Below are 15,426 nucleotides of genomic sequence, written 5' to 3'. Positions count from 1 at the left end.
GTACCTTGTAGCTGTCAAACATTTTGTTTCCATGCCTGTTTTTCTTTGGAAACCATGTAGGTTCTTGAAATTAATGTTAACAAGTGTAGTTACTATTGTATGTCTTACTCAAGAATGTATGAGTTATAACATTTGCTAACCATTCAGTATTTGATACGTGAGTCATTGTCCAAAAGCAATGTGGTCATGACCTTTTGACCCATTCCACAAACCGTGCCCTTAAACCTCAATAGTTACATTCCATGCCACATAAAACAAGCTTAGATTTGGCAAACATGACCACAGTACTGACTTTGGGGTTGAAATGATTTCCTTTATCAAAGATGATTCATAAACTTTTGAATAAGATGAATTCTAGACAGCTGAACAAATATTATGCTTGTGTTTTCATAAAAGAAATTATTCAGAAGTTGAAGGGCCAATATTCATCGTACAGAATGCTATCGAGGTTGAAAAGAATATGAAAAGACTAGGTAAATCAAGAAATAAGTTTAACCCAAGCGTGAGTTTTAAAAGCCTGTAAGTTGTAAGAGTAAAGGAAGACTGAGGGAAGTTTTAAGGTTTTGGTGGCGGAGGGTGGGGAATGAGCTAGATGATGCAGTGAGTTTGGATTTTAATGGAGTGAAGATGAAAGAAGAAGGAAATGTGTGTATGATTGTATATTGGGAGCCACGAAGAAACAAAAATGCTAAGGCTGGAGAAGGAAATATTCAATCCATGCTCTTGATACATGTTTTTCTTTGCTAAAGATATCGCCAATTGTAAAGTGAAAACACCAAGAGATACAAAGAGAAATTTTTACCAGTAATTTTATTTTATTTATTTAGAGATACAGCACTGAAACAGGCCCTTCGGCCCACCGAGTCTGTGCCGACCATCAATCACCCATTTATACTAATCCTACACTAATCCCATATTCCTATCGCATCCCCACCTGTCCCTATATTCCCCTACCACCTGCCTATACTAGGGGCAATTTACAATGGCCAATTTACCTATCAACCTGCAAGTCTTTTGGTGGTGGGAGGAAACCGGAGTACCCGATGAAAACCCATGCAGACACAGGGAGAACTTGCAAACTCCACACAGGCAGTACCCAGAATTGAACCCGGGTCGCTGGAGCTGTGAGGCTGTGGTGCTAACCACTGCGCCACTGTGCCGCCCGTTAATTATTGTCTTACATTTAGTGTGGGACTCATTTTTCTTCTGCTTGGTTGTTATTTTGTTGTATAAGACTTTGTACACTTTCTCCAGTCATGGTAGAATGTAGACTAGGTGTAGATACTGCTTCCTAAGTTATACAATGCTTGCAGATACATAAATTGGGAGATAAAGAAAATGTGCAGGGTGAGAGAGGGGGAGTGGGTGGGATTGGGGGTACAGGCAAGCCAGTTCTTGGGCAGCAGCTTGGATCGTGCCTGAAGTCTTATGGAGGTAAGGATATAAGGCAACAGGTTGCGGCAGTGGGGAGTGGGGGTGGGGGTGCAGGAGAGGGGAGGTGGGGGTTGCAGTGCGGTTGTCCATTAAGAATCACCTGGGCTAAGAAGGCTTGTACTGGGTGTTGAGGTCAGGTGTGATGGTTTAGGCCTTCAGGAAGGGGCCCACGCATATTGATGTTTCCTTAGCTCCACAGCGGTCTGTGTATGATTATTAGCTTGTCAAATTTCCCACAGGTACTTTGTCCTCATTTTTGTTGTGAGATTTGTCAGGTAGTGCCACAACTGAGAGATGCAGCCTTTAGCAGTTTGCTCCACATCTGGGAATCCACTCCTTCCCCTTAGTAAACTCAAAACCTGATTTTTTTAAAAACGTGCACTTCTTAACTTTGGGGAGTTCAGAACTTAATCCCAGTTTGAAATTCTAGATCATCCCATATTTACTCTGTTGGCTGATTCAATGCTGGGTCCTGACTGCGGGCTAGCTGTAGGGACACCTATATACACCAGGTATGTATAGATCTCAGTGGAGCACGGGCTGTTATAGTGGACTCTAGCCAAAGTTATTTCAGGGCTCTGCTGAATGGCTGCACATTCTTAGCCCTACACATTCTTGCTAATGTAGGCAAAGCTGGGGGGAGCCGGGGGAGGGCAAGGATTCCTGCTGCACCAGCAGTTGGGCAAATAGGCATCAGGTTTGGTTTAATGGGATCTTAAAATACTTTTATCAATCTTCCCTATGTTCTCCCACTGCCTGATATTGAATTGGTGACCTCCCATCTTATCTCAACAGAGGTCACTTTGTAACAGACTATTAGAAGATCACCAGATCACTATATAATTATTAATGAGAAAGGTCATTTGGTCTACCCTAGTTCACCTATTCAAAATGATCCTAAAAACTTTACCTCCCCCCAGCCCCTTCGAATGGTCTTAAAATATCATTTCCACTGCTCCCTCCAGTAGTCCCTTTCATCTCCATTTTGTGAAGAAGGGTTTTCTGATATCAGACCTAAGTCTGTCCTTTACTCGTTTGTACCTGTGGTCCCTGTCCTCTCTTGCAATTTAATTTAAAGTTATTTTTAATATCATTTTCTATCTTATTTAATACAACTGTAATACTTGTAAGATCACTTCACAGAGACCCTATTTTCAATGCTTGATAGTCCATGTTGTTCCTGTCTTACTTCATATCTGAGACCTCTAACACTAGTATCTTCTCTGCACTGCCTCAAATGCTTCAATATCTCCATTGTGTCCCAGTGATAAATCTGGATCTAGTGCTCAAGGTATGGTCTGACTGAGCACTATTTAGCTGGATCATGTCTTCTTCTGACTTATATTTTACTGTTTTGGCTATGTTGTTCAATGTTTTATTGACTGTTTTGATTGCTGCTGGAGATGTCGAGCGTTGAATCGACTAAGACTCTAATGTCTCTTTCAACTCTAGCCTAGGCATTTTCAGCACTGTTCATGGACTGTGTGTTTTGCTCATTTTTCCTTACTACTTGCAATACATTACATTTATATCAGTATTAAATTTCATCTGCCATTGTTCCTCCCACTTACATATTTTGTCTAGCTCATACTATAGTTTCTGAACTGTCTCCACCAATTTTGCTGCCTCTCCTAAGTTTGGTACCACCTGCAAATTTGTTCAATCTGCATTTGTTTTGAGAGTTAAAATCATTGATGTGAATTAGAAACAGTAATGGTCCCAACACCCATCCCTGAAGCATTTCACTCAGCACTTCTCCCACCTCCCCGTTCCTGAAGTAACCCTTTCAGGAGTGCCCACTTCTACCTTTAAACCAAGAGTGACTTGGGTAATTCTCCTGATTTTTATTGCTGCCTGTGGTGAAGTCCCTTGCTTCTGACCAGTATCCATCATAACAGCACAGCTGAAATGAGTGTGTAGGGGTGACTGCAAGCACACTCAGTGCAACAGGTCATTTTTGCTCCAACATGCTGTGTCATTATAGCATTACAATCTTAGAACTTTGAAAACAACATCATTTTTACGGCTGTCTTTGTGTAGCTCCTGCATCAAATGCTAGATCCTATGATTGAGAAGCTGGGTAAGGGATCTAACCACAAATTAGCTCTGCTGCTCTGTAAAAAAATATTGAGTTTTTTGAGTTCTTACTGGAGACAAAATTTTTCAGTTTGGTTGCTAGCAGAAAACTGACGGATGCGAATCGACCGCCCATTATACACTGTATAATGCACAGTACAGTATTACAAAATAATGGGGGCTTTCACTAGCATTCAACATGATAATATGGGGACTTCAAGGTAATCTAGATGAAATTTTCAAGGTTATGAAGGGGATTGGCAAAGCTAATTGACCTCATTGCCATTGTGAACAAATACCAGAATATGCCAAGAATAAAAAGGGAACTCCAGCAGAGCTTTTACACAAAGAATAATTAAATCATTAGCAAAGGAGACTAAAGTGTCTGCTATAAATGGGGCTGAAGAAACAAGATCTGTTTCTGAAAATTCAAGGATATGGTGAGCATGTGGATAAGTGGCTTTGATATATTATGATGGGAACAGACTTGATGGGCCTAATGGCCTTTATCTGTTCCTAAAAATCCTTAGATTTTTGGTCTACTCTGTGTTGTATTAGTTCTTGGCACAGCCATAGGGTGAGATGCCCAAGATAGTGGAACCTTAGCTCAATGATGTGCTCCTGTAATAATAGCACCTCCCTTCACACGCTTCAATCATTGGGAGACATTCCAAATATGTAATAATCCATGCTGTGAAATACAGTAATGTGAGAGAAAGATTGAAAAATTATTTTATTTCGAAATATTCTTATTACATTTCCAACCCAGATGTTATGTGCTGAAGTCTTAAATTTACCAGTTCACATTTTTAATGCAACCCTCAACAATGGTAGGCTACACAATTGCCACCTGTTCTTCTAATTAGCTCATTCAAAAATGGAGCATGGGAAACTAGCATTTAATTATGCCCTTGACATTTCTTTCCTCCTTCGACAGTAAGCATTGTAAGATTTAATCAAACTGCCTGGTTTTTCTGGCAATTTTTCACTCAAGAGACTCAATCATAGCCTCCGCAGCTCTTAGTTTCCATGTACTATTCTGAAAGTAACCCTTTAATCTCTATCACTGATTGTCCAAACTCAATAAGCTTTGCTATTTGCAACTGCAGTCTAAGATTACATTTCAAAGCTACTTCTTAATGAAATCCCATTGTAACCCTGCAGTGTGGGAGCTAGTTAGGAAGGAGGGAGGGGGAGAAAAAACTAAAATATAGAGACAAGCAAATGGATGAAAGAATGACGTGGAGAGTGAAATAAATCGAGTAATTAAAAATAAAGAATTAGAGTGAATGTGAAATAAATAGTTAAATAGAAAACAAAACATTCTTTTTTTTTAGATTAGAGATACAGCACTGAAACAGGCCCTTCGGCCCACCGAGTCTGTGCCGAACATCAACCAATTAGTATAAATGGGTGGTTGATGGTCGGCACAGACTCGGTGGGCCAAAGGGCCTGTTTCAGTGCTGTATATCTAAAAAAAAAAATCACCCATTTATACTAATCCTACACTAATCCCATATTCCTACCAATCATCCCCACCTGTCCCTATATTTCCCTACCACCTACCTATACTAGTGACAATTTATAATGGCCAATTTACCTATCAACCTGCAAGTCTTTTGGCTTGTGGGAGGAAACCGGAGCACCCAGAGAAAACCCACGCAGACACAGGGAGAACTTGCAAACTCCACACAGGCAGTACCCGGAATCGAACCCGGGTCCCTGGAGCTGCGAGGCTGCGGTGCTAACCACTGCGCCACTGTGCCGCTCGTTCTTGCCATCAAGCATCTACGAAGAATTTCACAGTATTGATCGTCAAACACGTTTCAGCTTCCATTTTATTAGTCCAATGAATTTATTTGAGAATGCTAAGAAACAATTTTGCAAGAACAGAATTTCAGCTTTGTCAGTACAGTCGATTCTTGATAAGCAAGGGAGTGGAAGGTTATCGGGGGTAGGTGGAAATGTGGAGTAATCAGTTCAGCCATGAACTTACTGAATGGCAGAGCAGGCTCGAAGGGCCGAGTGGCCTACTCCTGCTCCTAATTCGTATGTTTGTATGTACTGTATCAGAATTATATTCCATAACTCAATGGAGCATTCTGCATAGTGCACAAATAAGATTTCTGGTGATTAAGAGAATGCAGTTCAATGGGTATATACACTGGCTATTGCTATTCTAAGCCATACAGACCAGGTTCAATGTCCAGTTTTAGTTAAAATAGCTAATTATAGTAAAGACAAAGGTGGAGGAGGGAGGTGGTCCAATTAGCTTCAGTGCTAATGAGTGCAAAAATCAGACAGAGATCCTACTCCTTGATTACTACCAGTGACTCCTGCTTCCTATGGACATATCACATGCCGACACTTCTTCCCTGGGTTCAGACATAAAAAATGGGCACCTGGATGAGGGTTCAGTGAACAGTTGGAACCAGTAAAAGCAGCTCCCAGTATAAGTCAGTAATGTCAGGGCGAAAATGGAGTGGTGTGGGTAAATGCTCCACTTCTGTATCTATGGTAACATCACAAATATTTTCTCTAATTTCAGACGGACGGAAATACTACAAAAGAATTGGCAGCAATGTAACCCTGCAGTGTGAGACATCTGACAGTCATACTTCAGTGATATGGAGATTTGATGGGCATGTGATAGGCCACAATGAAGAACGGCTTCGTCAAGGCACCAACCTCACCCTCAGAAACATTGATTCAGTACAAAGCGGAACATATAGCTGCCATGAGAAACACAGCGGAAGGTTGAAAAATCAAATAACAATCCAAGTTGGAAGTAAGTGCTTTTTAAGTGTTTATTTTTTAATGGAATCTATCAAGATGTGGCACCTTTGAGGAAACTACCCTACTGTGTCCATAAATAATCCTGGAATAGTGTGACTGAAAATTCTTAAAAACAGGCTTATAGGGGGAATCTAAGTCTGTCAATGGTACACTAATAACCTTAGCAGCAACCGCTGAGTGTGTTGTCATAACTTTCACTTATTAGTAGGACAACATCAGCAAAGCGCAAGAGTAAAAGGAAACCGTGTCAATCCACTTACTTTTGCTTAAGCCCATATACTATTAAAGTAAATCCCCTGATGTCTCTAATTACTGGAGATTTTAGAATTCTCTTGCATTCAAAAGGATAAAATGTTTTTTTTTATTGAAAACATAAATGAAACGTTAGACTTTCATTTCAAATGGAAATGGATGTCATCAGCTTGTGTAGGCGTTAAAAACAGATTATGTAAGATTCAGAGCTTTATCTGGTGGTACTTGTCCCTTTTCAGCAGCTTTGGGGGTTACTAAGTTGTTATTTAAAGAACGAAACAAAAATGCACTGGAAATGCACAGCAGGTCCTTGATGGAAATGTAAATGGAAAAGGCAGGCTAGTGTTTTGGCTATAGACCCGTTGTCAGAACTGAAGGGTCTGCACCTGAAGCATTATTCTATCTTTTCTCTCTTCATCTACTGACAAGCTTGCTGCATATTTCCAGCTCAATCTTATTTCAGATTTCCAGCCTTTGTAGGGTTTCTTCCTTTTTACTTATACTGTCATTTAACAGTACGACTCAAGTTAATTTCCAAATAGAGCTAAGTCTGTGCTTCTGGCATAGGCAGTGGGATTTTTATTCATTCGTGAGGGTGGGTAAAGGGGCTGATGATCATTTAAACCCATCCCTTAGGTTGGCATACCTGATGCGAAACCAACATTCTCTGAGTTTAAAAGGCAGCGGTGGGAGCCAAAGAGACAACCCACCCATTCTATGTAAATGGCCACTTAAGCTTGTTAATAAGCCTGTTGTCAGCTCGTTATAGGGCCAGTTTTGGATGTTCCTTTGAAGCTGCAGGTTCGATGCACCGTCAGAACCACGACAGGGAGAAAGAGGAGGCGGTGACACAGTAGGAGGCGAACTAGAATGGATGGACAGAAGCAAGAGGCAGCATTGAAGAGGGAAGGCTCTGAGAAGGCCCTCATTCACAGGCAACCAGTGAGAAGAATTAATTTCATATCTCTGCACCCTTCACAAGGGCATTTTTTGTTGGGGGGGCAGGGAATGGGGGTGGAGAGAGATGAACGGGTCCTTCTGCTAACAGGTCTCACGGGTTCATGCCGGGGCTGGGGGGTTTTCAGGAAGATTTCACAATCCATTGCTAATGTAGGTGTAGCATTAAAAGAAATGGGATCAATTTTCTCCGAGGTAGTTGCGACAAGCGATGAGGAGCAGTATCTGCCAGAGCAGAGGCAGACCCCTGGGCAATAGGGGCGAAGGGGTGAGGAAGGAGGGGTAGGAAGGCTCCAGACTCTCCACCTTACACAATCTTCACCAGCAGTCTCAATCACTCTGCCAGCAACTTGCCAACATGAATTGGAAACACACAAGTCAGTCTTAGTGCAGTAACTCTTCCAACGCTTTATCACTAAACATTTCCCTATTACTAACATCAGAAACACCCAAGTGACCTAAGAAGTGTCCTGCTGTGATGTAAGGTGTGCTTCACCTTGTGCCACTCTCTCGCAAAGAACGCGCAAAGACCCACCAAGGTGTGAGTATCTGCACTGGTAGAGGGTGCACAGGAAAGATGTGATGGTGCAGCCTCCGAGGTGTTGACCTCCTCTAACCCCTTAGGAACTTGTTATTGTGGTATGGGCTCCTGCCCCTCTGCAGCTGGCCCTGTGGGAGACATAAGTGAAGATGGTGATGAGAGAATGGGACATCCACAGATGCTCACGCTGCTAAAAACAATGAAATGACAGCTTAGGCATTGACAGCTCATTGCACAAGGAGCATTGCCTTGCATCCCATGAATATGGAGATGTTCAGATGTTTTCAGCCTGTTTACGGCAGACCCATGTATCTCCGTCCCCTGCGTCCCTGTGGCTTGACTCTCTGGCTAAGTTAAGGGCCAGTTCCTCAAAGAGTGTCAGCGATGCTCGCTGTGGCACTCCGCTGTCCAAGTGTTCCCTTTTGTTCTCCCTGGCATTCAACTTCCATTTGGCCTACAAGGTGAATAAAAACACAGTTAGGAAAATGCTGCTCCCTCACACTACTCGTAGCTTTTCATTTTCATACACTGCTGCAGTCTGCACTCCAGCCTCCTGTCCAGCAGCACCAGAGTTCTGACCTTTGCTTATGGGTCATCAAGGCTGCTGAGCACACATCTCTTCCATGATCAGGAGAATTCTATGCATCCTCAGGATGCCCCTCTCTTTTGCACTCTGGTGACTGCTGATCAGGAGACATGCCTTCTGGGTCTATCTTTGGACTCACCTTTCCAGACATGGGAATGTCATTGAAATGATTCTGGCACGGCACCTAGTTCTCTGCTCTTGACATTGTGTACCACCTCCAGCCATGCCCTCTTGGTGAGTTTGCAGGCTTTCTGTTGTCACTGGAAGGGAACAAGATATTTCTTCTCTCAGCTATCACCTCTAGCGGTATTGAGATATTGGAGAATCGGGGGGCTGTCCAGGCCCTTTGCTCTGCACCTTCCTTCACAGTTGGGTGAACAACAACCTCAGCAATGGCTGCCACCCGCCCTTTAAATCAGGCTCGCCACTGCCTACATCCCGCTTCCTTCCCACATCTGCCATTGCTAATTGGGTGGTGAACACAACTCTAGGCCAATTAGCTGCTTTACAGAACAAAATTGCAACGCATGTGCATTGCCAATGCAGTGTGGGGTCGAGACCTGGCAGTGACTGCGATGTTGAGGGTCCCCACCCCGGAATGGAAATTCTGCGCAGAGGATGAGAATGGTAAGTGGAATAGATTACTACAAACAAAATAGAGATTAAGGTTAACTTTAATATTATTCAAAAGAAATGATCAATGGCTTGGAGAGAACTAAAGTACAGTGAGTACAGCAATGTAGGATTGTATGAATACTAAAGTATATAAGGGCAGTATACTGCAGTGAGGCCTCCTAGGGAAAGTGTGGTTATTCAATCATATTTGATGGCAATAAGTTGTGAAAGATTTCCTGTCCTCTTACAGCAACACTCCTTCAGTACTTAATTGGAATGTCAGCCTACATCACTTGCTCAAAACCCAGGGTGAGGTTTGAAGCCATAATTTTCTAACACAGAGGTAAAATACTACCAACTAGAACTAGGTGACACTTAAGAGATGCCATCTATCACAGGAGAACCCTCTAGATAATGTACTACAACTACTTACATTTCTATAGCACTCCATTTAACAGGTGGAGAATGCTAATAGAAAATAATAGTGGGAAGCACAGAGAGACAGAGAGAAAGGATTTTATGTATTTTTTGAAAAGGGGAGTGATGTCGCAAATGTCTAAGTTTGACGGAACTTGTTCCAGAGGGCAGGGCATAGTAAAGAAATGTAAACACATATTAAACTTGTATCAAGGTCAAAGAAAGTTACAGAGGTAAAATATCTGCTATTTTCTAACTGCAGAACTTCACCTTCTTTTGGCTTGAGACAATCACACCAGCTTGAAACAAACCCACTTTCTATAGGACTACTGATTTACCGCACTGCTGATTGGATTGGTTCTGTTCCGTATCTCCGAAATTCTTCTATTGAACACTCTGGCAAACTTTGTTCTTTTCTTTGACATCAAGACAGAAATGTGATTCAATTTTGAATGATAACATATTTCTATATTGTATATTTATTTGAAAGGTAGGTGAGCCTAGTCACTGTGATATTTACAATGGAACCAAAGCTCCTGCATAGCTTTGGGTGCTGCAGAAATGTATCTGATGATGGCTGACCCTTTAAGTTGTTGCAAGCCTATTAATCATCGAGTCAATACCTCCATCTTTAATCCTTCTTCATCCATCGATATCTTGATGCATCATTTCCTCTGACTCTGGATGGAACTCTCTTAGTTGCTCCATTGTAGAAACTGTCTCCAAGAAGCTTCTCCTAAGCAACATAGAAACATAGAAAATAGGAGCAGGAGTAGGCCATCCGCCCCTTTGAGCCTGCTCCGCCATTCATTATGATCATGGCTGATCATCCAACTCAGTAGCCTGTTCCTGCTTTCGCCCCATACCCTTCAATCCCTTTAGATCCAAGAGCTATATCTAACTCCTTCTTGAAAACATACAATGTTTTGGCCTCACCTGCTTTCTGTGGTAGCAAATTCCACAGGCTCACCACTCTCTGGGTGAAGAAATTTCTCCTCATCTCAAGTCCTGAAAGGTTTACCCCATATCCTTAGACTATGACCCCTGGTTCTGGACTCCCCCACTATCGGGAACATCCTTCCTGCATCTACCCTGTCAAGTCCTTTTAGACTTTTATGGGTTTCTATGAGATCCCCCTTCACTCTTCTGAACTCCAGCAAATATAATCCTAACTGACTCAATCTCTCCTCATACGTCAGGAGGACGTATGGCAAACGCTTTTCTCAAAAGCTTTTAACCTTCTGTGAAGCCTCACTCAGTTGAAAACTTGCATACTGCTCCCATACCTGACAATGCTTCTCTAACACTTCTCTGACACTCCTAAAAAGGATACAAGAAAAAGCTTGTAATCAGATAGATGATTCCTCTTGCCTTTCTCGTCTCCAACCTTTCTCCACCGTGGGGAAACAAAACAAAAAAGACATCTTAATAAATCTGCTCGTTTTGCTAAACCATCTTTGGTATCTGATAAATTCTTACTTCAAATCCACAAAGTTTCAGCCTTGACAAGTATTGCCCTAAGCAAGCAAATTAAATTACAGTCACGTCCACTTACACATAAACCCAATACACTTAAACAAATAGACTTTAAATGAATGTTACTGATAAGTGAATAGAAAATGAAATAGAATCCCATTTTCTACCTGAACTTTTGTATTCACTCCTGTTGACTATTTGTGACTTCTTAGTAAATTGATATCTTTTTGTGTAGATTACTCATGTTACCATATCTTCAACTCAGAATGATAACCAAACTCGACATGAAGCATGGCTTATGCTATTTTGAGAATCTACCAAATCCAGCAAACTAAAAGTAGCAACAGTATGAAACAGTTCGTATTTTGGGAAATTTTCCATTGTAATTAGGAAAGTACAAGAAATTGTGCAACAGGAAATTCTTTCTATTAATTCATCTTAGTGCACGCAAACACTGGATAAGTAGATGATACTTAACAGGAATTGACTTTAAAATATTAATCCCAGCATTATCCTGACACAAGCCAAATTGTTACCAACTCATGGTTTTTGTTTTGTTGAGCAACTTTGGTGAAGAGCCAAAGGCCATAGACCAGAACAAAATCAAAGTCGAAAACAATAAGTAAGAAGTCAAGGTGCATTTAAGAATGACTCCAAGCTAAGGATTTCAAAGCTTGCAAATTGTAGGACACTTGCTCTTGATTTAGTCAGTGCTATTATAAAACTATTGTAACCTAGAATAACCTAGAACTCTAGTCAGCACAAAGTATTGGAAACAGAATATATCAGCTGTCTGAATTAATAATGGTTGGCTGGTTGGCCTCCTTCCATCTATGGAAGGTGATGGACATGCAGCAAACAATCCATCTAGGTGAGGTGTCTTCTCTTCGGTGCACCTTTGCCGATGACTATGAAGGCCAATCCTTGAGAGGCAGATTCTGCCACAAGTACTGCACATGAAGCTGCCAAGTGTTGCTGTGAGTTATTGCTTTCAGTGTTGGTGCCTGTTGCCAAGCTACTGTAGCCATTGGTTATTGCGGTAGTGCACACCAGTCCACAGGATGTGTCACTATTTCCCTCTTTCACCAGCTAGTGACTCCCAGGTGTGATAGTCGCCATTTAGGGCCTTCATGTCATATGAACATAAGAACTAGGAGCAGGGGTAGGCAATTCAGCTTCTCGAGCCTGCTCTGCCATTCAATACGATCATGGCTGATCTCATCTCGGCCTCAACTCCACTTTCCTGCCTTTTCTCCATAACCCTTCAACCCTTTACTAATTAAAAATCTGTCTATCTCCTCCTTAAATTTACTCAATGTCCCAGCATCCACCGCACTCTGGGGTAGTGAATTCCACAGACTCACGACCCTTTGAGAGAAGTAATTTCTCCTCATCTCTGTTTTAAATCTGCTACCCCTCATACTAAAACTAAGACCTCTCATTCTAGATTGCCCCACCAGAGGAAACATCCTCTCTACGTCTACTTTGTCAATCCCCTTAATCATCTTATATACCTCAATTAGATCTCCTCTTATTCTTCTAAACTCTAGAGAGTAAAGGCCTAAACTGCTCAATCTTTCTTCATAAGTCAAACCCCTCATCTCTGGAATCAACCTAGTGAACCTCCTCTGAACTGCCTCCAAAGCAACTACATCCCTCCTCAAGTAACAGGACCAAAACTGTACGCAATACTCCAGGTGCAGTCTCACTAATGCCTTGTACAGTTGCAGCAACACTTCCCTACTTTTATACTCTATTCCTTTAGCAATAAATGCCATTTGCCTACCTTATTACCTGCTGCACTTGCATACTAGTTTTCTGCGATTCATGCATGAGGGCACCCAGATCCCTCTGCACTGAAGGACTCTGAAGTTTCTCTCCATTTAGATAATAATTTGCCTTTCTATTCTTCTGACCAAAATGGATAACCTCACACTTATCCATGTTTAACTCCATCTGCAAAATTTTGGCCTATTCACCTAACCTATCCATATCCATTTGTAAATTTCTTATTTCTTTATTGCAACTTACTATCCCACCTATTTTAGTGTCATCTGCAAATTTGGCTATAGTACCATCTATCCCTGCATCCAAGTAATTAAAATCGATTGTAAATAGTTGGGGCCTGAGGACTGAACCCTGTGGCACCCCACTAGTTACATCTTGCCAACCAGAAAAGGACACATTTATCCCAGCTGTCTGTTTTCTGTTGGTTAGCCAATCCTCTGTCCAAGTTAATAAATTGCCCCTAACCCCATGTGATCTTACCTTGTGTATTAAACTTTTGTGCGGCACCTTATCAAATGCCTTCTGGAAGTCCATTTATATGACATCTACAGGATCCCCACTATCTACTTGTTACATCTTCAAAGAACTCTAGCAAATTAGTCAAACATGATTTACCCTTCATAAAACCATGCTGACTCTGATAGATTGCGTTTTGACCTTCTAAATGTCCTGTTATTACTTCCTTAATAATGGATTCTAACGATTTCCCAACGACAGATGTTAAACTAACTGGTCTATAGTTTCCTACTTTCTGCCTCTCTCCCTTTTTGAATAAGGGCGTTATATTAGCATTTTTCCAATGCACTGGAACCTTCCCCGCAACCAGGAAATTTCAGAATATTATAACCAATGGATCCGCTATCTCCACTGCCACTTCCTTTAAGACCCTAGGATGTAGGCCATCAGGCCCTGGGGACATGTCTGCCTTCAATCCCAATAGCTTGCCCAGTACTTTTTCCCGAGTGATGATGATTGTTCTAAGTTCCTCCCTTTCTATAACCTCTGTATTACCTGTTACTATTGGAATGGTACTAGAGTCCTCTACTGTGAAAACTGCTTGCAAGAATCCTTGAAACAGAGCTTTGGGCGCCCCACTGGTCACCTGTCCCTGGCTACCTCACCATACAGCAGGTCCTTGGACATGCGACTGTCTTCCATCCTGTGGATGTGTCGAATCCCCCAAAGTTTGATTAGTGCCAACACACTTGGAAGCTCTGCCTTTGAGAGGACTGCCACATTTCCATAATTTCCATCTTCGTTGTCTGCGGCACATTATGGTATATCCTGACAAAGCTAATAATAGCGGCACAGTGGCGCAGTGGTTAGAACTGCAGCCTCACAGCTCCAGTGACCTGGGTTCAAATCTGGGTACTGCCTGTGTGGAGTTTGCAAGTTCTCCCTGTGTCTGTGTGGGTTTCCTCCGGGTGCTCTGGTTTCCTCCCACAGCCAAAAGACTTGCAGTTCGATGGGTAAATTGGCCATTATAAATTGCCACTAATAGGTAGGTGGTAGGGGAATATAGGGACAGGTGAGGATGTGGTAGGAATATGGGATTAGTGCAGGATTAGTATAAATGGGTGGTTGATGGTCGGCACAGACTCGGTGGGCCGAAGGGCCTGTTTCAGTGCTGTATCTCTAAATAAATAAAATAAAATTACTGGTAAAAATTTCTCTTTGTATCTCTTGGTGTTTTCACTTTACAATTGGCGATATCTTTAGCAAAGAAAAACATGTATCGTGAGCATGGATTGAATATTTCCTTCTCCAGCCTTAGCATTTTTGTTTCTTCGTGGCTCGAAGGGCCTGTTTCAGTGCTGTATATCTAAATACTGTATCATGAAAGGCAGTGTGTTACATTTACTTTATTTATCTATTTTGCTATTTTACTTAACTTATGCTTATGCATTCTATTGACATGAAGAAATTGTGTTGGAGTTTCATAGAATTCATACCATCAGTGATTGTTTTAATAAGGACTATGTAGTTCAATAGGAGATGTTCACAAATGCTATGAATTCTGCGTAAACTTCGTGTCCATTCCATAAAATTATTTTTTCTCGTGTTTTAAAATGAGAAAGCAAAATGAAACTGCCAGACAAAAATGACAGAAAAAAAGAAAATGACTAAAGGGATAAGGGAATGTAGGAGAAAAGGATTAGACGGCGAATAATGAGGAAAATTGAAGAGTGGAAGAAATGAGGTTAGAAGAAAAACACAAGGCAAGCGTCTGACTATCACTTTTATACTACACAGAATGATATAACTGGGAGTGAAGTACTGCTGCCTGCTTGTTGGGGAAGACAGAGCTCCAGAAAAGGAATGCTGTACACTGACTTCCCATTTCCAGTGTAATTTGAAAGATTGAAAATAGCCCATAATTGCTGTCAGTTCTTTTCAATCAATGAAATGTTAATTTTAAACTTTTTGACAGGTGCTTTTTTATTGTTGCTTTAATATTGCAGTCAGAGCCCATACTCAGCAATAACAT

General features: G+C 41.6%; 1 protein-coding gene across 3 annotated transcripts in view; it reads left to right on the top strand.

Moving 5' to 3' along the window:
- The window catches only part of LOC137378647 (ciliary neurotrophic factor receptor subunit alpha-like), a 578,914-nt gene that overhangs the window by 160,887 nt on the left and 402,601 nt on the right, over positions 1 to 15,426 (top strand). For all 3 annotated transcript variants that reach the window (XM_068049059.1, XM_068049135.1, XM_068048974.1), the window contains one exon: positions 6,059 to 6,298. In XM_068049059.1, coding sequence (XP_067905160.1) covers positions 6,059 to 6,298 — 240 coding nt within the window. The remainder of the gene's footprint in view (positions 1 to 6,058; positions 6,299 to 15,426) is intronic.

Source organism: Heterodontus francisci, chromosome 1, assembly GCF_036365525.1.
Source record: "Heterodontus francisci isolate sHetFra1 chromosome 1, sHetFra1.hap1, whole genome shotgun sequence".
Lineage (NCBI taxonomy): Eukaryota > Metazoa > Chordata > Chondrichthyes > Heterodontiformes > Heterodontidae > Heterodontus > Heterodontus francisci.
This window is presented reverse-complemented; position numbering and strand designations above follow the sequence as displayed.